This window comes from Borostomias antarcticus (assembly GCF_949987555.1).
Source record: "Borostomias antarcticus genome assembly, chromosome: 5".
Classification (NCBI taxonomy): domain Eukaryota; kingdom Metazoa; phylum Chordata; class Actinopteri; order Stomiiformes; family Stomiidae; genus Borostomias; species Borostomias antarcticus.
In genome coordinates this window covers 15,203,692-15,223,921 of record NC_140238.1, presented here as the reverse complement: position 1 = coordinate 15,223,921, position 20,230 = coordinate 15,203,692, and the positions used below count along the sequence as shown (strand labels likewise).

The 20,230-nt window shown below is 44.6% G+C and overlaps 1 protein-coding gene across 1 annotated transcript in view; it reads right to left on the bottom strand.

Annotated features, from left to right (window-relative positions):
- Positions 1-20,230, bottom strand: part of nin (ninein (GSK3B interacting protein)) — a 30,451-nt gene that overhangs the window by 1,444 nt on the left and 8,777 nt on the right. Inside the window, exons 5-27 of the mRNA XM_084438950.1 lie at positions 16,430-16,475; positions 16,160-16,335; positions 15,876-16,022; positions 15,190-15,357; positions 14,954-15,090; positions 14,402-14,542; positions 14,131-14,305; positions 13,913-14,023; positions 13,704-13,793; positions 13,466-13,604; positions 13,235-13,356; positions 11,987-13,113; positions 11,033-11,811; positions 9,058-10,480; positions 8,514-8,612; positions 8,350-8,419; positions 8,054-8,239; positions 7,819-7,968; positions 3,108-3,221; positions 2,836-2,982; positions 2,558-2,737; positions 1,696-1,947; positions 1,439-1,546 (exon numbers count right to left, since the gene is read on the bottom strand). Coding sequence (XP_084295076.1) covers positions 1,439-1,546; positions 1,696-1,947; positions 2,558-2,737; positions 2,836-2,982; positions 3,108-3,221; positions 7,819-7,968; positions 8,054-8,239; positions 8,350-8,419; positions 8,514-8,612; positions 9,058-10,480; positions 11,033-11,811; positions 11,987-13,113; positions 13,235-13,356; positions 13,466-13,604; positions 13,704-13,793; positions 13,913-14,023; positions 14,131-14,305; positions 14,402-14,542; positions 14,954-15,090; positions 15,190-15,357; positions 15,876-16,022; positions 16,160-16,335; positions 16,430-16,475 — 6,087 coding nt within the window. The remainder of the gene's footprint in view (positions 1-1,438; positions 1,547-1,695; positions 1,948-2,557; positions 2,738-2,835; positions 2,983-3,107; positions 3,222-7,818; positions 7,969-8,053; positions 8,240-8,349; positions 8,420-8,513; positions 8,613-9,057; positions 10,481-11,032; positions 11,812-11,986; positions 13,114-13,234; positions 13,357-13,465; positions 13,605-13,703; positions 13,794-13,912; positions 14,024-14,130; positions 14,306-14,401; positions 14,543-14,953; positions 15,091-15,189; positions 15,358-15,875; positions 16,023-16,159; positions 16,336-16,429; positions 16,476-20,230) is intronic.

The following is a 20,230-nucleotide window of genomic DNA, read 5'->3' as shown; positions in this document are numbered from 1 at the left end:
AGTGCTGACATGACACAAATGACAGATGACAAGTTTCCACATGACAAGACATGGGACCAGCACTAACATTCTGCCAAATCTAAATCCCTCTAACTGATCTCAGTTCCAACGTTATAAATATTAAGTACATCATGACTAAATTGTTGCTTCATATCGTCATTCACATTTCAGCATATGAACTTATGTACATTGATACAGTATGCATGGTCAGTGCAAAAAAAGTACATCTTTCTGTCCAATGCTTCAGGTTACAACTATTCCCTGTAATCGGTATGAGAAATTTATTAAAAAGCACACAAATTGCAGACTGTAGAAGTTAGTGTGTTACAGATATCCCTTTGGGATGACAAGAACAGAGACTCACATTTCCTGCCACCTAGCGGCCGGGTAATACAATTACACATTCATGCCCTTGTACTGAGCAGATACTACAGATCACACTCTGACGTCACGTTTGATTGATCTGGGGTTTGAGGGTGGCATGCCTCACCACGTTTCTGCAGGTTCAGCGCTGAAGCAACAGTGGGGAGAGGGATGGTTCAGGAGGGTGAGGACTGGGATAAGGAGTGTAAAGGTAAGGACTCGGATAAGGAGTGTAAAGGTAAGGACTGGTATCCTGTGGGGAAGTTAGAAGCAGGAATCACAATCCACCGATCCTCCTGTAGCTGTCTCCATGAGCTGCCCGTTGCTCTGGCATGGCCCCCTGGAGAGAGAAGGCAGGAACACTTCACCAGGGCTCAACCCTCCTCTAGTCCTTTACCTTCACCAGGTTCACACTGGCATCAGGGTTTTAAATAGACTCCCACATACCTACTGATAGGAAAACGAAAACTATGCAAGTTACTGTAAATGTAGAAAACAATAGGTGACTATATGCTACACTAGTAACAGTCATATCAACTATTACTACAAGAGTGGATCTAGGTTTTCTACAGTAGTTCCAGAATACTATCCAACAGGAAGAGGAGGGTTCTGCCTCGTGATAAGACAAACATGAAGAACAAACTTTCCCACTTCACCACACCCAGAACATCACTCCTCACCAAAGTGGAAAATGTCAGTGTCCCTACAGTGAGCTCCGAATCACAAGGAGCATAGCACACAGAAACCAGTCTAAACAATAAAGCCAGAAAGTAAAGTACACACACCCTCTTCCCAAAGATGACATGAACATGGAACAGAGTGATGAAACTAGATCATAAGAGCACCATCTTCGGAAAGCAACTCCAAAATTTAGATGAGAGAATGACAATGTAGGTGCAATGAAAAATGCTTCAAATGATTTGAGATAAACATGCATTCTCAACAGCAGTGTGAGAATGAGACGACAGCGTTTTGGGCTGTGTGCCAAATGCATTCAGTTTCAAAGAGCAGGAGGGATAGAACATGTTTGAGACCGAGCTGTGTATGAAGTGATGATTGTACTATTCTCTCTTACCTGCATGTTCTCTGGGATGTGGTCATCAGCGCGTTGCTGTCCTCTCCGTTCCCCAGGTGACCTGTGAGAGGATGGCGGCAGCAGTCTACCCAGCTGAGACTGCAGTGTCTGGAAAGACAGGAGAAGAAGTGTGAGGAGCAGAATGGAGGGACAATGTTAATGAAAGATAGGCAGCTGGGGTAAAATAGCACATTTTGACGGTAGATTAAATAAATAGGTCATGCAGGTTCAGATCCAGTGATATGAGGGACACATACCTCTATTAGCTGGGCGTGCAGACGCGCCATCTGGGTCTTCAGCCCCTCGTTCTCCTGACGAAGTTGCTCCAGCTCTCTCTGGCCCTCGCTGTCCTCACAGCCTTTGCTCTTGGCAGCAAGAAGCTCCTTCTGCAGAGTTTCAATCTCCCGTTTCAGAGTGGTCTTATCCTGTTCCAAGGCCTTAGCCAGGCTGGACTGGCTCTGCTGCTTCTGCTGCTTCAGGGACAGAATATTGGTCTCCAGCTGACGGATCTGGGAAGAAAAAAATAGGGTGTGGGGGGGGGGGGGGGTTTACAAGAAGTCTTTACAGTGTGAACTTACGTCTGCACCAGCTCAGGGGGGCGAGCAGCCAGCTGGGGATCGCAAGGTCCCAGCTTCGATCCCAGCTTCCGGAGTGTGCCGAAGTATCCTTGAGCAAGACAATGAATCCCAAAATTGCTCACTTGCGGCACGGTGGCGCAGTAAATAGTACTGTCTCTGGCCCTTTCTGTGTAGAGTTTGCATGTTCTCCCCGTATTTGCAAGGTTTTCCCCCATAAAAGAACCCATTATGAAAAACATGCAGCAGAACAGATCACTAACACTGTCTGTCCCTGGCGAAGACTAAAAGGAGCACACGTCCCCTGCACGCTCTCTACAGGCTGCTCCCGGCTGCCCTTGGGGGAAGGACGACAGGATGGGTGAAGAGCAAAGAAAATTATCGGTGGACACTTCTGTCACTGTGTGTGTGCCTCATCACTGTGTGCTGTGCAAAATCCCACCGTATGACAAAGTTGTTTGTTTGTTTGTTTGTATGTTGTTTTGTAATTCTCTAGACCCATGCATGGTCTGCGTTCTTTTCAATGTTGACAGGACCTCCTCACCTTTTCCCTAGAGTGCAGGAGGTCTCCCTTGGTGTTGTGGACCTCCATCTGAAGCCTCTCATTCTCCTGCCTGAGTAGCTCTTGTTCCTGCTCCACCAGCCGAGTCAGCTCATCGCGGTATAGCTTCTTGTGAGGGCTCTGGAACCCACTGGAGTGCAGTGCAATCTCCAGAACCTGGTTCTGAGATAATAGAAATTAAGTCAAAAGTTGAAAGTCAGCCAAGAACTATTCCCCAACAAACCTGTTAGGATAGGGAAAGAAAAAGTAGGACTACTTACTTTGTCATTGACGTTCTGCAGCTGTTTGTGCAGCGAGATCACTTCCTGTTTGAGGGCCTCTTTCTCTTGCTGAGAAACACGGAGGTCTGACTTGAGGCGGGCACTTTGAATGTTGACAGCCTGAAGAGTTTCATCCTGTGTTTGGATCTATCAAGAGATCTCAGTGGTGAGTACTAATCTACTACTCTAATAAATGATTGATGATATTGAACGAGAATAATTCACAGAAAGGTAGTGTGAAAAGTTGCCCGACTGATGACAACAAGCCTTACCCTCTCCTGAGCCTTGGATAGCTGGGTGCGCAGGCCCTGATTTTGCTTATCCGCTGATTGACGCTCCTGCAACATGTGGGTGAGCTGGCATTCCATAGCTCCCATCTCAGCCACCTAAAAATGCATACAGGTAATGAGATAAAAGATGTATACAGAAAATACAGTATACTGTACCTATTCCACTAGTACATTAGTCATTTAGCAGACGCTTTTATCCAAAGCGACTTACAACAATTGTATTTAATGTACTGTATATGCATTGACGCTTTTAAACACATACTGTCTTGAGATTCAAACTGCCGATTGCACATTTTCTCTCCTGTCTGATGCACTTTACAGACATCAATACTGCCATGTGTTGTTTTATGTGCTGTGTTTGATGAATTTGATGTATTTTGTTGTTGCACAAGTGATTGCTCATAAACCTGAATCACTTACTTCACCACCTGGGTGTGATTTTTTTTTTGGGTCCACCAGGCCTCTCCATAGATTATGACATCATGAAGGGGGAAGCCATGGAATTTAGAATTTGGAGTTGGAATTTGGAATTGGGCTCAATTATGACACCCAAGAACATGTTCTTGTTTCACTAAACATTGATTAATTTGGGCATTGTGCATGTGGAGAGCTTTGGAGAAAGACACAGTTATTGCAGTGTATTTAGTATGTAGTTATTATAGTGAAATTATGTTCAGCAAGTTGCTACCCAAGTTTGGGTGCAACACAGTGCACCCGTTGGTGTGGATGGCCGGTGCGGTGTTAACGGCAGCTGGGGGCGTCTACATTTACCGGAGGTTCCGGGGATCCTCATCCTCATCTGAGGAAGGTGAGCAGCAAACTAGCTAAACTAGAATATCTAGAAGAAGCCTTTAGAATACGTTTGCTCTAAATACAGTATGTACTAATTCGTTCAGTAGAAGCTGGTAGGCCTCTCTTGGTTTATTGTTGTGGTTGTTGTAGTTGGTAGACCTCTCTTGGTTTATCGTTGTGGTCAAAGATGGGACCTATCAATTTACTTTGGCTGTTGCCATGGTAGCTAGTTGCTAAACATGATCGCTGACGCTGTCGGTATGTGGGTGGTATTACTTCATGTGGCTGGTCTAGGGCGAGTTCAGCCCAGACAAAACGTAACAGCGTTTATTGAAACAGAAACGGCGGTGCCTTGGAACATTCTGCCGATTGGGCAACACAGAGAAAACATTTTGTTCAACCTGGTAGCAAAATGGGCAACACAGAGAAAACATTTTGTTCAACCTGGTAGCAAAATGGTGCACACCGTTTTCAGATTGAACTCACCCATATGCGCAGTTTGACTTTTTGATCAGGAGGGGCAGTCAGTCCCAGCCCCCCCCCCGCCATCATCAATTAGGGATTATAATAGTGGTAAAAAAATACATGCCCTGCACGAACATTGGAATGCGCATATTCTGTTACAGCTGCATGATTGACCCACAACATTTCAAAACACAGTGCTTATTCTTTCCAATATCCACGTTTCGTTGAACTGCGCCTCCGCTGCGCCGTCCATTAGCACAAAAATGTGGAATTCGTTTCAATATAGCCTAGGCCTACTTCAAACAATATAGTCCAATAATTCTGCCTCTTCACATATAGCCCATCTGCATTTATATCAAAGAATAATCACCAAAAGAATAATACTGGGTGCATAATCGATTTGATAACTGGACAATGGATACGTTGCACAGAAAATATGCAGTATCCAACAGTTCGTTCATGGCTAACAATGGTAGGCCTACAGCTATGGGATTAGCTCATGTTTGGGTTGCTGTGAAAGCTGCCACTCTTATGTTGCTTTAGCTTACAATTATCAGAACAATATGAACATTCAGTTTTCCATCCACCCATAACTGGATGAGGAATAAGCACCGCAAAGCGATCAATTCTCACGCAAGCAGGAGTTCAGTGCATTTCTCCGATCCGGTCGCAACCCAGTCAGTTTGCGCATCTGGCCACCAGGGGGGGCAGTGCCCCCCCTTGCCCCAGTCAATCTGTGCGCCTGAACTCACCCCTGATTGGAGAATGGTCCAATTAAATGGATCCTGATCAGCCAATAGTTTAACTTTTTTCTTCTTCATTATGCTCATGAAAACCAATAAGAGAGGAGGGTCTTATATTGGTGTGGCCAAGGCCTTTAGCCAACTACCAAAAGGGTTAAGGCTTGTTCCCATAAACGCAGACGCCGTTTAGGGTTAAGGTTACTATATGGTCTGGAAGTACTTGATTCGGAACGCAGACATAGATTTTCATGTGAACTCCCACTGCAGTAGTTGGTTGGTTTCTGGTTGGTTGAGAAACCAGCTAATTGTTCTCAAGACACGAATCATCAATCTCCAGACAATCTCCACATCGCTCCTGACGCCCCAAAAGCTGAACCATCCCAAGTAAAGTTTCACTTCTCATTGTTTCCCACAAGTCATTCATCAAATAAATGTAGACCTTATAACGGCATCATTTGGACAGGCTCTGTACTGTGTCTTTATGCAGGATGTTGGTGGGGAGACTGGCCAGCGTCCGCTTATACCGTGGAAGTACAGCCCAATGCACTGTGGCCCAATCACCATCTACAGAGTGAGAGCCCAGTCACCGACAAGCTATTAGCATAAGGTCAATACGCATTGTACAATAAGCATTGTAGGTCAATAAACCTGAAGGTGGCGCTACAGCAACAGTCTAAAGTTTAAAACTTTAAAAAATCATAACAAATCAGCCATAGGTGCTATCACTGTAAAACCACCATGTGAATGTAGTCCCAAGTGAGACAAAACTTTCATACGCTCTGACCTTGCAGGAATTTTGAAGTCCATCACTGATTTCTTCATAAACTGTAAAACCTATCAAATCTATAGCCTCCCACATTTTTTGTTCAATTGACACCAAAATTGATATACTGTATATTTAGACTGTCCTTACCAAACGATCCTCACAGATTTTTGAAATATGAAAAATTGAGACCACAGCACATCAAAAAGTTTTACTGTTAACAGTTCTGTATACAGTTCCTATTAATTCTCGCCAAATCAATGTCTGATCATCCTCATAAAAAATGACAACATTGGCCACATATCCAAGATGTAGTGTGATTTTTTCAGAATTTTATCTCAAATTGAATTTGTAAAAATGTTTAATTCTGTCCTCTGAAACCAACACTTCATACAGAGAAAACTACGTTACCCACAATCCAACGCAAGCTCCACGAATCGGAGACATCGCTGTTGGCAACCCTACCCAACCCCCGCCGAGGATTACAATGACTAAATCGATTGATTGGCAACTGACTTGAGTACACAGCTGCTGAAGTTAATGTTCAATTATGAAGAAAAGCAAACAAAACCTGTAAAAATTAATAAACATATCTCATCCCACATTTTTCAATCAATTAACACCAAACTTGCTACACTGGATCTTCAGACTGTAATTCACAAACTCATTGACCAGATTGTTGAATTATCAAAATCGAGCTTACAATGCATGAAAATGTTTTACAAATGTTTTACGATACGAATGTACAAAATGAACATTGGAATGTCAACTTTCTTGTTGTCCTCCTATTCTCTCGCTTATTGCTCCTAAACTTGTCGGAAATTGCCTGGCCCCGCCTCATCGCTGCATAGCAGCTTTAATTTTGATTTGAGCTTTGGTGGGGCCATTAAATGCGAGCACGCATAACACGCGAGCCAGATTTTTTTTTGCACTATATTAAATAAAAAAGCATACATACAGTCAGATCTTATTATCTTGATAGCTGGTACTTAACCTCCTGAACTGATGATCATGTACAGTATTAAGCCCACAGGTGCACTTGCTGTATACAAATTAATAAAACCGATAGGGTTCAAAAAACGTCCCTAAATATTACTGGTTTGTTTACTAACGTTATGCAATTCAGTAGGCAAGTGAGCCTCGTCATAGCTCAAATCTTGCCATGGTGGCAAATTGGCAATGGTAGGCAAGTCGTTGCCGGATTGTCCCATATTGAAAAATAAAATGCACTTTCAAATACTGAATCAATACGAGACGCAAGGAATTTCCCGTATTTATGTGCACAGAACTGTAGTGTTGATGGAGGGCTTTTTGTAGCTGTGCAACCAAATTCAAGCGTTAGCAAGAAACGGTAAGCTAAGCAATATTGGGCTATAGGCGGGACTAGTAGAGAAGGAGATCTGTTAAGCGTTTGAGTATCAAATTATTGCTGGGGACAATTCAGTTGTCTCTTAATATTGATGGGGACATGTCCCCAGCGTCCCCCCTAAATTCTACGTCCATGTGGGGACACAATGTCCCCACAAGTATAGTTAAACAAGAAAAATTGGACTTCTGTGGGGACATTGGAAGGTCCCCACAAGGTTAGGGCTAATTTTGGGGTGAAAGGTTAGGGTTTAGGGCTTGGGTTACAATTATGGTTATGGTTGGGGTTAGGGGTAGGTTTAGGGCTAGGGTTAAGTTTAGGCAGTCCCCACAACGTATCCTGTAGGTAGTCAGTGTAGTACTTTCTAGAACTCACAAATGCATCTCCTTTCTAAACAAGTGACTATGAACATAATTTAGTGCAAGAGTAGCAAAATATACAAATGTGAATACAATAGGTGTTTAAGAGGGAGGATCCTAGTAGAACTTCTGGTACTAGTAGCAGACTATAGGCATGTAACAACACATTTGCAGTTCTAACAAGTTGCCTAGACATTCAAATTAGATTCCTTATCATGTTTATGTGCCCAAAGCTCACCTTCTCTCGGAGGGCAGAAAGCTGCTGCATATGTTGGGCCTTGCCTTCCTCAAGCAGTACATTAGCCTCCAGAGCCTTGGTCAACTCTGCCTCCAGGGCAGACACACAAGCTACCATCTAACACAGAACAACCGCTAATTAGCTACACACTATGACCACAACATTTAAATCAGATCTAGGAGCTCAATGTCTGATAACTCACCTTGGTCCTCTCCTCGGCTGGCAGAGTTTGCTGGTCTCTAACCGTCTCTTTCCTCTCCTTCTGTCTGATCAGTTCCTTCAACTGCTGGTCTATCTTATCCACACCTGCGGCGTTCTCTGCATTTTTCTGTGCCAGGAAACCATTTTCATTCTCCAGCTGTTTACTCCGGAGACGCAGCTCTGAGATCTACATGGGAGAAAGAGATGCAGTGATATAGTCCTTCCCTAGATTATAGTTTCGTTCTCAATTGAAACAATAGGATTAACCAAGTTGATTCATTTGGGCCCCCATCTTACCTGTCTCTTGAAACCCTCTGCCGTCTTTTGAGCTGCGTTCTTCTCCTTCCTGAAATGCTCCAGTTTCAAACTAAAAGGGTTGAGCCACATGTCGGTTCATCAGTATTGAATAAATGTGAATAAATGCATGGCAACCATAATTCCCAAACTCGTATGATTCTTACAGCATCTCCTCATGGGTCTCCCATAGGTCTTCCTCCTTCAATGTGGCGATCTTTTGTCGGAATAAAAGGTTCTCCTCTGCAAGACGACTGGCCTCACTCCTACACACCAAGCAAAGAAAAATGCAGAGAAAGTCATGTAAATAGTACTCCACTGAAAACTGCTTTCACTAAACACTGCTATAAATGATTTTGTTCTGAATTTAGTAAATACTACAGAAAGTGAACACAGTATAAGCCATTGGCCGACAACAATTAACATCAAAGGTGTAAGCACTAGTCTAGTCCACAGACAAACATGCACTTATCACATTGACAGCCAGTTGTTTGTTTCACAATGGGTATTTTATGGGTACAGGGTGGGACTGTAGCACAGCCACATCTGTTGCTTCACATGCAAGTTACTGGGTCTGAGGAGCTACAGGTGTCACGGCACTGTTTCTGTTGCTACAGGAAGATTGATTAATAAGCCAAGCATGACTGCAGGGAGGAAAATCACAGAGGCTGCAGTGGAGAGGGGTGGGATCCTAGTTCTCCTTCAAGTTACCTATGGGCCTGCATCCTTTTGTGCATACTCAGTGACTTGTCCTGTAGGTCAGTGAGTGCTCTGCAGAGTTTGCCATTCAGCTTCTCAAACCCAGTACAGCAGTCCTCCAGCTCAGACACCGCCTGGCTCTTTGCCTCCAGATGGGAGTTGAGCTCCAGGAAGTCTTTTGGAATTTCCTCTGAGGACTCAGCCTCCTGATGGACAGCCAGAAGAGGTTCATCCTGCCTCTCCAATTCACTGACCAAGGCTTTCAGCTTGCAGTTCTCTCTCATCCGGACAATTTTGTCCAACAATGCAACTTGTAGATCATGGAAGTCCTGGAAAATTTTACTTTCAAGCCCCCAATTTTTTTTCAACAGCTTGTAATTTTGTTCCCCCAGCTTGAGATTTTTACAGATACACTCCTCATATCTTATCTGGAGGTCTGTCAATTCTGAAGCCTTCATCGCCATCTCTTCCACCTGCTCCACCAATGTCAACATTTTAGCTTTAAGGCTGCAGTTTTCCTCTAATGCTAGCTGGCCAGCTGCCATCTCTTCACAGCTGGCAAACAAAACACTTTCAAGTGTGTCCGTCTTATGCTGTAGCTGAGCAATTCTATGTTGTAACAGTAGGTTTTCCTCTGTGGCAATGACATACTGGCCCTGTAGCTCAGCCATTGAGACCTGCTCCTCAGATTGACCCGCTTGATGCTGCAGGTACATATCATCATGGACACAGACATCTTGTTCTTTCACTGCCTCCTTACACTCCTGCTGTTGCTTGGGAACTAGCTCTACCTCCTGTCGTAGACCGTGGGAGTCATCTGGGAAACGTTCATCTTTAGTACCGTCCTCAGGGTCATTAGTCTGCTCTGGGTCTGAGGTTTCCACCACAGGCTCATGACATGGGTGCTCCTCCTCACAAGCGGACAAGCTCTTTTTATCATCAAATTGGACATCTTGTGGTTCGACCTCTACAACACCTGATTTATATATACCATTCTTATCGCAATTGGCTTCATCCTCACCAGCATCATTGTGTTCAGTCCCCCCCTCAGGGGAAAAGTGCCCTACTTTCCCATCACATGGAATTTCTGAGGAACATTTATCTTTGTCTTCATAAACACCACCATGTTCATGTTTGTCCTCTGGCACTGATGATTTGGTGATATCATCATCTGTAGGTGTCACTTCCTGAGGGTGGGAGTCTTTGTCAATGTTGTCATCAGCTGGTCCCTGATCTTCAAGGTATTGAGATTCCTCCACAGACACTTGTCCATCTTCTGGAAAGTCTTCATCATGACTTGCCTCAACACTGATGATTATGTTTTCAGGAAAAATCTCTGTGTCCTGAAGAAATTCAGTTACTACACCTTCCTTACTAACATCATCTTGTTCATGGTCTTCAATGACATTTGTTTCCTCTATGGGAACGTGGCCACCTGTAGGGGCTTCATTATCAAATACCACATCAGAAGTACTGGTGTTTCTGGGACATTCTGCTGTTACATCAGAGAATCTTATCATCTCTACATCATCTTGAGCTTGTTCATCAAAAACTGCTGATTCCTCTACTGGGACAGAAAGGTCATTTGAAGTAACAGTCAGATACTGATCACAACACTCCAAAACATGAGGGTATTCAGTACTTATCTTAACCTCATCTTGTCCCTGCTCCACAAGAGCTACAGATTCTATCCCAAGGACATTGCAGTCCTCTGGAATAACTGCTGTTTCATTGTCACCAGCTTCATCTCTAATTTCAATGTGTTCTGAACATGTTTCCTGTTCCTCAGGACAGAAGGTATCCAATGATCCAGTTTTAAGTCCTTCCCCCTCAGGTAAGTCTTCATTTGAATCTTCAATTTCATTATCTTTGGTTCTGCCTTTGGGTTCTAAAAGTTGATTAAGCTCAACCTTCAGCTCTTGAATTCTGAGACTAAGCTGATATCTCTCTGCAATAAGCCTGGCTTTCTCATTCTCTTGTAACTTACAAGAGGAAAGGTTTTCCTTCAGCCTAACTTCAAGGTCAGAGATAGTATCTTCCAACTCTTGTTTCTCAAGCTCAAAGTCCTCTGCTGTCTGTTGTAGAAGCCTCTCCAGCTCTTCTATCTTGAGTTCATTACGGTCTGACAGTAGCTCATTCCTCTCTTCATGCTGCTTCTCAGAAAAGGAAAGTGCCTCAGTGTATCTTGCTCCAAGTTCGGAAAGTCTACTCTCAAGTTGTAGCTTGTCCGGTTTAAAGTAATCCACTACCTGGTTTAGAAGGAGCTTAATTTCAAGTGATTTCTTCTCAGACTGGACTAAAAGCTCATATTTTGTGTTAAGGTTCCCCTGAAGCCTATTGTGAAGATCATTCAACTGCCGGCTCAGCTGAATTTCTTTGGCCTGAGCTAGACTCTTGAAACTCTCCAGCTCCTTCTGGAGCTCCTGGTTCTTTGCATTTAACTCATCAACTTTCTCCTTCAGAGTGCTTTGCAGCTGTTCTTTTTCATTTGTTGACTTCTGGTTGAGGGACTCCCATTCTTGCTCCATGATTTCTTGCAGAATCCTTCTTTGCTCCTCAGCCTCTTGAAGGGCTTTTACCATCTCCACCTCCCATTTGATTTTCTGTTCAGCATGGCTCTTTGACAGGGCCTTCAGTTCATTCTGGTAATGCTGTTCCAGGTTAAACACATCAGTCTGAAAACGCTCTGAAATGGCCTCCTGGTCACCTGAGAAGCGGGTCTCCACCTCCTTGATTCTTTGGGAAATGTGGTCCTCCAGTTCTTTCCTGTACATGTTCAATTAATGACAGTTACAGCCCCAATGACAGTTAAGGCCCACAGTTCCCACCCCTGGTACAATCAAAATCTTGTCAGTTACATGGACAGATCATTACCTTAGGACATGAGTACATACAAATCATAATTATCAGCTGATTAGAAAGATTTTCAAAGAACTCTTACCTCTCCTCAGCGACCTCCTGACGTAGTTTATCCAGTAGACCACTGAGTCTTTCCCTCTCCCCGCTATGTTTAGCACTCAGTTCCCGCATGGCCTCCCTGTGGCCCTCTTCGAGACCAATCTTCTCCTCCCTCATCAGCTTTCCCAGCCTCTTCTCCAGTTCCTCTTTCTCAGCCTCTAGTTTCTCCCACTCTTCATCCAACCTTTCCTGGACCATCCCCTCATAATCCTCCACCAGCTGCAGCCTCTCTCTCTTCCACTCTTCTTTTAGCTTCTTCTCCATCTGCTCATGCTGTTGCTGGAGCTTCTCCCTCTCCTCTGCTAACTTGGTGATAAGAGCTACCTCCTGGTGCTCCTGAAGCTGAGCTCGTTCAAACTCCCACTGTGCGAGAAGCTTGCTTTCCCTGGCCTCCTGCTCTTTGATAAGTCTGAGCATCTCCCCCTCTAACACCACCTGCAAAGACTCGTTACTCTGCTTGTCCAGCTGAGCCTTCTCTTTCTCCCACTCCTCTATGAGTCTCATCTCAAGCTCCTCACGCTCTGCTTGAAACCTGACACTCAGTTCTTCTACTTTAGCTTTAATGGCATTATCATGGTTTTGCTGTAACTCCACCTTCTCCCTTTCCCACTCATTTAACAGTTTTCTTTCCACCTCAGCCCTATCCCCCAGTAGTCTTTTTCTGTCTTCTTCCAGCCTGGTATTGAACAGCTCTTTGTGCTCTTCTTTCAGTTTGTTGAGCTCTAGCGCATGCAGCCTTCTGAGCTCCTCTTTCTCTGTGTCCAGTCCCAGCTCAGCCTCAGCCTGCTGGGCCTCCATGGTCTCGAGCTGACCCTCCAGGTCTGCAACGTGGGTGTGGGCCTGCAGCAGCTCTTGTCTCAGGATGCCAACCTCCTCCTCCTGCTGCTGCTTCTCCAGATCTTCTCTCTCCCCGGCCTGCCTGTTCTCCAGGCTAGTCCGTTCTTGCTCCGCCAGCTCCAACTGGCTCTGGAGCTCCTGGGCTCGGTTCTGAATGCTGGACATCTCCTCCTTCAGTCTCTGGATCTCCTCCTGGCATTGGAGAGATACGGCAGTTTTCTGCTCCTCATTGGCCACCCTCTGCTCCTCCACTTTCTGATCAAATTCACTGACCTGCAATGACAAAATACATATATTTAAAACTAAAAAAGCAAGACTAGTACTATGGATACATTTATATTTAGAGGGTGATGAGAGTTCCCAGTACAGGAAAAATCCTAGGCAGTTGACTCACCTTGCTTTCAAGCTGAGAGCGTAGAGTCTCTATTTCATGAAGGTGCTGCTCTTTCAGCTGTTCCAACATCATCTCGGCCTCCAGGCTCATGTTGAATGGCTGTCCCTCCTCTGAACCTATACCTGGAAACCAGAGAAAGACATGATGAGCATTATAACAAGACAACGGTGTCCTCATGTTCCATAGCTGTCCACCATGGTGTGTACATGGTGAGATCTTTTTAGGGATTACCTGGGTCTGACTCCATGCCAGGGCTCTTGCTCTCAAACTCCTCTAACAGGGAGGGCTTGGTGCCGAGCTGAGGGGCCCGGCCCAAACCGTGGAACTCTTGAAGCTCCGCTTGCAGCTCGTCAATACGGTCTTGCAGCTCCTGCAACACGGGGAACAAACAATTCGTGAACATACATGGCGAACTAGAACAAGAAACATTCTCAAAGACCAAATTGTAATGGACAGTGTTTAAACTTACCCTGCACTGCTCCTCATAACTGCTGCGAAGCTGGTGAAGGCGCTCCTCCTGCAGGAAGAACTCTGCACTGCCTGGGTCCAAGTCTCCAAACTAACAAAGTATTACACCAAGTTAGATTCAGAGGCAGACAACTCACATAGTTAGTTTTTAGTCTCTCACTATAATTGTAATAAACAGTAGGGCATCTCTGATTTTGTCTTTTCATTAACCTTTTCTTTGAGGATGTTGTCCAAGTTCTTCTGAAGTTTGCTGACCAGGATTTCAGCCTCCACTAGTTTCTCTGTGCTGTCCAGCAGCTCCATCTCAATACGCCTATTCTCCTGAGAGAGACACAGCACATCAGACCTTCCACATCATACCACATCCTACACCATATTAAAATCGCCATTTCTAGACAGTATATGAGAGTAGGGCCCACACAATCTACCTTCACAGTGATAGAGAGGTGGTCCCTCAGAAAGGTCTCGTCTTCCCTGATCTTCTTCATCTCGTTCTCCAGTTCCTCCCGCTGCAGGCCAGCTTGCTGCTGGATCTGATCCATCTCTTTGAGCAGCTCCGTCCTCACCGTAACAAGCCTCTCCTTGTGGTCCTGCTCCAGCTTCCTGCAAACACACGGGTGTACAGACAACAGGTTAAGAAAGAGCGAAGGGAGAGGGGGAAACCCCGAGATGAGGGATAATAATGGCGGCCGGAGTTACCTGAGATTCGAGTCATTCATGTGTTCTATGGCAGAGTGGTGCTCGTCCACCTCAGCGGCCAGCTGGGTTTTAAGCTTCTCCGCTTTCTCCAGGTCAGAGTGGATCTTCTCCTTCTCCCTGAGCTCACGGTCCACACACTCCCTGAGGAAATAGGTAGACAGACAAGCTCATCAAAACCCTAGATATGGATGAAGGTCAAGATGGATTTGATAGAGTGGTGAGGTCTGATGTCATTTTGTAGGCTGAAGAATGAACATTGCCACCATTTAGTTCAGCAATTCTGAATGAATGGGATTCGCGAAAAGTGCTGAAAATAAAGCATGTGTTTAACAAAGACTCCTGGAGTATTTTTTGTTGACTCCAGTCAGAGTTTCTGTTAAATACATTATTTTTCGGCATATTTCCCCAATCCCATTCATTTTTCCCACAGGGATTTAGAACTCAGAACCAAATGACAGCGATGCTAACTTTTCAGCCTACAAAAATCACCTCACCACTCTACTGTATGAGCACCACGCAACCATGTATATACAGTACAGTATAAACACTCACAGAAGATGTCTGATCTCAGCCTTGAAGCTGGCAAGTGCAGCTTGGTGAATCCCATTCTTGGTAATGAGCAGTTCATTCTCCAGTGCAATCGTAAGCTCGCTGAGATTCAGTTTTCCATCCAGGTTGAAATCCAAGGCCTATAAATACGAGCATACATACAGGAATGAAATAATCTCAAACTGCCTAAAGGACAAAGGGTTAAAAACAACTGGTGTGATAGGTGATAATGGTGGCACCTGTAGGATCTCAGGGCTGTTCTCAATGCCTTCCGCCATCCAGGCATCCAGAATGTACTCTACTGGAGTGTAGCCTGTCCCATCGTCGAGGCTGGAGAAGAGACGCATCCCAATGGTACTGGTCATGCCTGAGGAGGTGGCTACCCTGCGGCCAGTCTCGTCAAATGGCTGTAATGAAAAAGAAAAACTTGGGTTAAAAAAAGGACATGCGAGAGAAATCTTAAAGTTGCACTGAAATGAAAAAAGCATTCTGTCCCATTTTGGTTCACATAATTGGTCAGTGTTCACCTATTCAACGATGTATGCAAAAAATTACAAAATTCTACTTTTGTTGTAATCTTATATCAAAGTATATAATTTCTTACTTCCTGGAAAACGGTAGGTCACGTGCAATGACGACAACAGGTACCTTAGATTTTAGGCCAATAATCTCACGACATCCACCCGTCAATCAACGCTATCCTTCTATCGAATCTGTCTAAAGTTCTTAAAACCTGTCCACTTGTCAATGTTCCAATCAAATTCCTCTAAACATTATGTCCCACCCTCATAGCTTGTTTGCGTCGGATATACGTCAAACTACGGAAGTTAGATGATCTCAAACGTCCGTTTCTGTGCGACTTTAAGCAGGAGTAACTCAAATTGTCCCCGTTTTAAATAGGTTATTTTGAGAGCATAGGGTTTACCTGTGTGGAATGATATCTTTTCAACTGTCTGTAAGATGTGGAGGCCGAGGGGGTGGGGGGCTTGCTGTGGCCAAGAACTCTGGATGCAAACTCCTGGACACTCATGGCTTCATCCCCAGTCAGCTTCTGGAGCACGTCCTCGGTCACCTTTATATAAAAAAAAAAAAGAAAAAAAAAAAAAGAAAAAAAAAAAAATCAGAACAACACTCCCCCCCACCCCATCTTGTCATCTACATCTGACTTCACCACTATAACATTACATTTTCCACAACTCTTCTCCTCACCTCCAGGCCTGAGTGCTCACAGAGAGCCAGCAGCTCATGGTGACTGGCAGATCCATCCCATGGCACTGCTAACTCCTTGCAGGCTTCCCGTAGCCTCTCCTCCAGGCGTTCTGACAGGGGTGCGACGGAGCTCCGCGGGGTGCCTGGCTCATCCGGGTTCCAGAGGTGTAACTGGCCTGCGCACAGGACAAGGTAAAACTAAGATGCTTTGACCGCAATGGATGTCAATGATATATATAATGAGAGAGAATATTGTAATTCCATCCACACCTTCTGCTTCATATTCCTCTGTGTTGGAGTCATGAGCGTTCCAGCGCTGTGGGGGGGAAAAGGAAACACGGCGGATTAGAAGTCAGACATTATGTTAAGACATTATGAAGAGCATCAGAAACAGTGAGAGTAGGATAGTCCACAATCTCAGCAATGTGAAATCATTAATTTCAAACACTAATCTGTTTTATCGGCTATGAAAACAAAACAGACATCTAACACATAAATGAGCTACCCACGGCCTGCCTGTCTGTCCCTCTTTCCGGACTTTCCTCAGACACAATAGAAATACTGCTCCCAGAACCCCAGCGTTCCAGCTGCCTGCTCATAAGCTGCAGTTTTGCTCCAAATTAGTGCGGCTGTCCTGATACAAACACTGCGCCAGCATACTCTAGAATTATTTTGTCGTTGCTCAGCTCTGCTCAACATTAGCGCGTTCTATTGTTCACCCAATAGTAGTAGCTAGCTTGCAAACAATAGCCAAACCAAGTCTGACGGAACTTGCCAAACACAACATGTCCGCTATGTTCTGGGGGAGGGAAGGGACGGCCATTTAGTCCATATATGCCCAATTACTGATTGCTCCAATGGATATCAAGACTAGCAGATAAGTTAATTGGATGGGCTCAGATGGAGTGTTAGCAAATGTACAGTATTTAATTGGTGCCATAGTGTTCCAAAAACAACCTGGCGAAGAACTGTGACCTCCGAACTGAAAACAGCTAACCTGATACAGAATGCTGCAGCACGAGTCCTCACTAAGACTAGACGAAGGGCACACATCACACCAGCCTTAAAGTCACTACACTAGTTACCTGTCAACTCTAGAATAGACTTTAAAATACTATTACTAGTCTATAAATCTCTCCACAGTCACGCGCCAGAATACATTTCAGACATGCTTGTTAGGTACATGCCCAACAGACCACTCAGATACTGAACTTTTAACAATTCCAAAAGCCAGGACCAAGAAACACAGAGAGGCAGCTTTTAGTTTCTATGCCCCCAACCTCTGGAACACCCTGCCGGAGTGCCTAAAAAGGGCTGAAACAACGGAGGTCTTCAAGCGAGATCTCAAGACGTACCTTTTCGACCTAGCCTACAATCACTAGCCAGGACCTTGAGACACATAAAGGCAGCCTCAAACCTACCTGTGAATCCTCTGTATACATTGGTGTATATCCTGCTATGCACTGTATGTATATCAAGTAGTGTACAGAAGCTGGTTACCCTGAAACAGGCTTGTTCTGTTCTGACATCTGTGTTGCTTCAATGGCTCAGCATGCTACTAACCGTTTTCTGCCTCCCCTAGTGCTTCTCTCTCTCCCTCCTACCTTCTAACCAGGTCCAGTGGATGCCCCACTGTCACCAGCAGACCACTCTGAGTCCGACAGAAACCCCTGTGTCTAATGTGGATGTCGTAGCATTTAGTTAACACACACACGTACACACAGACATACACCAGCCCACTTCCGGCTTTAGGCCTGGGCCATGGCAAACACACACCAGTATTTGCCATGTCCCTCCTATGATGTTTTTAGCCTCTCTTACTCTGAAAATGTAATTTAATGTAATTTATTGCTTTATAAATGTTCTTAGCCGGTAGACAAACATACTCCAGGAGCTTGCTCGATCACCTTGTTGAGAGGGGTCAGGGAAGAAAGCTCACTTATCTGGCCCCCGGGTGATACTGGTTTTTGCTTCCCTCTGGAATATGTAGGGGTGGGTTGCATGCCCACCTCCCTTGTTCTCTGTAAAATGCATTGTGTTGCCTCTGGGTATGAAATGCGCTATACAAATAAAGCTTTGATTGATTGAAAGCTTTGATTGAACCTAACTTGGGGTGAGGCGCAACATGCTGCACAGTATATGACCAGGTGGAAGCAGATAGTCGCAGCCTTATGTTCCTCAAGGATTAGGTAAGTAAGTATAGTAATCTATCAGAACTAGTAAGGTATCAGAACTAGTAAATCATATATTCAGAACTGCAGTCCATTTAGTGGGAAATTCAACACAAACCTGTAGACGATGCATTTTCTCATGTGCTAGTCAGCTGTTTTTAAAACACAGCCTTTTCTGTAAACCAAAGCTGATGGGGGGGGGGGGGGTATATGGGGTGGTTGTTGGACAAAACCAGACAAAAAGGACAGGAAAGCTATTGTGATGGCACGGGCTCTAGGGAGGGTCAGAGGACCGACCAGAGATGCTGATCCAGAACAGAGAATTATATGTATATGTATTTCACAACCTACATACTGTACATATATAACAATAGCTTTTGAGTACAACTTTAAAAGCTAACAGAAACAAAAATAAATACACACGTCTCTGTCCTTTAGGAAGAAATGCTAATAGAGAAAACTACAATTGGTAAAATAATGGCTTTGAATAATCAAAACAACATTTAACAATCTAAACCAAAAGGCAAATCCAATAAAACAAATAGAAAATAGAGTGCGACATCTGGATAAGATTAGACATGACCAGATAGGACATTATCTACAAGTTTTACTTTTATGGTTATAGCATTTATTTTGCTCTCGTCTGAAAGTATGACAGGAGGTGGGGCTTACTGGGGCGTGATCTATGGTGATTTGGCCCAGTATGGCAGCCTATTGTTTGGGAGGGAATGGACAACAGATGGGACGCCACTAGTGTGCATTGCATCACAGGGTGTATAGGCATCTTAGAGGGAGGGGTTGGGGGGCTCATTGTTTCTCTGTCAACCCCCTCCATATAACCCCCCCCCCCCAACCCCACTGCCTTCACTCTCCCCTGGCGCAGCCCTCTGAGACCCGTCCCCATCTGCTGGTCTCTCCTGGCCGGACATTTGTTCAATACGAGCCAGATTAGTCCATACCAGGACACGCTTCATGCCTGCATCTCATAGTATTTGCCTGTGCTCACATCTGGGACAAAGAAAGTGGACAGACAATACACACAACGCCCATACGTCTATCAACCTAGAGTCCATGAGCACGCTCCCGCCCGCACCCAGTTGGTCATCATTGTTGGCCATGCTTAATATAATCCCTGCATAATATTACTAACCCCAAGACATTGCACATGTTTTGTAGAGGAGAGACCTACGCAGTTACACAGGAGCAGGGATCTAGAGAACAGCGTGTGTGGGTCAGGATATTGCCCTGGAGACAGCTTAAGGTCAAGGCCTTTTCTGTGAGCAGGATCCTCCTCAGACAGGAGGCCGAAGACCAAGCATAAAGCTGCTGACAGGGCCGTCATGCAGCGTAGGCTACTGCAAAAAGTGACTGAGGCATCCTAGTAATTCTCAGGCTACAAAAAACTACAGAAAGAGACATTATGCAGGTTGAAAAGAGGGAATAAAATCTAAACCTGGGGACAATGTCCACTAGGGGTGAGTTCGTGTACAAACATTTCTAAACGTTTAGAGTGGGGATTATTTTGCGTGTAAACGTCCTATTGCATTATACACAACCGCAAGGACTATACTAACGCTGACTTGCACTTGAACTGATCTGTGCTGTGTGGCTGTTGGCCATCGGTCAGACACAGCACTACAGCGCAATGTGGAGGTTAGGCCTACAGTTAACAGACAACTTCTCCCTTCTCAACTCCTTTATTGATTGCCAACAATTAACTATTACTGGCATTTTAAATAATATATTGTATGTAAAAAATTAAATAAAAACATTGGCAAGTGTAAGATGAACGCAAAACGGAGAGGCAGGGATTTCTTTCCTTCTGCTTTCTTCTCTCTTCTCAACTTCTTTAGGGCTGCTGGTTGCCAACAAATATCTATTAGGCCTAGTAACATTTTAA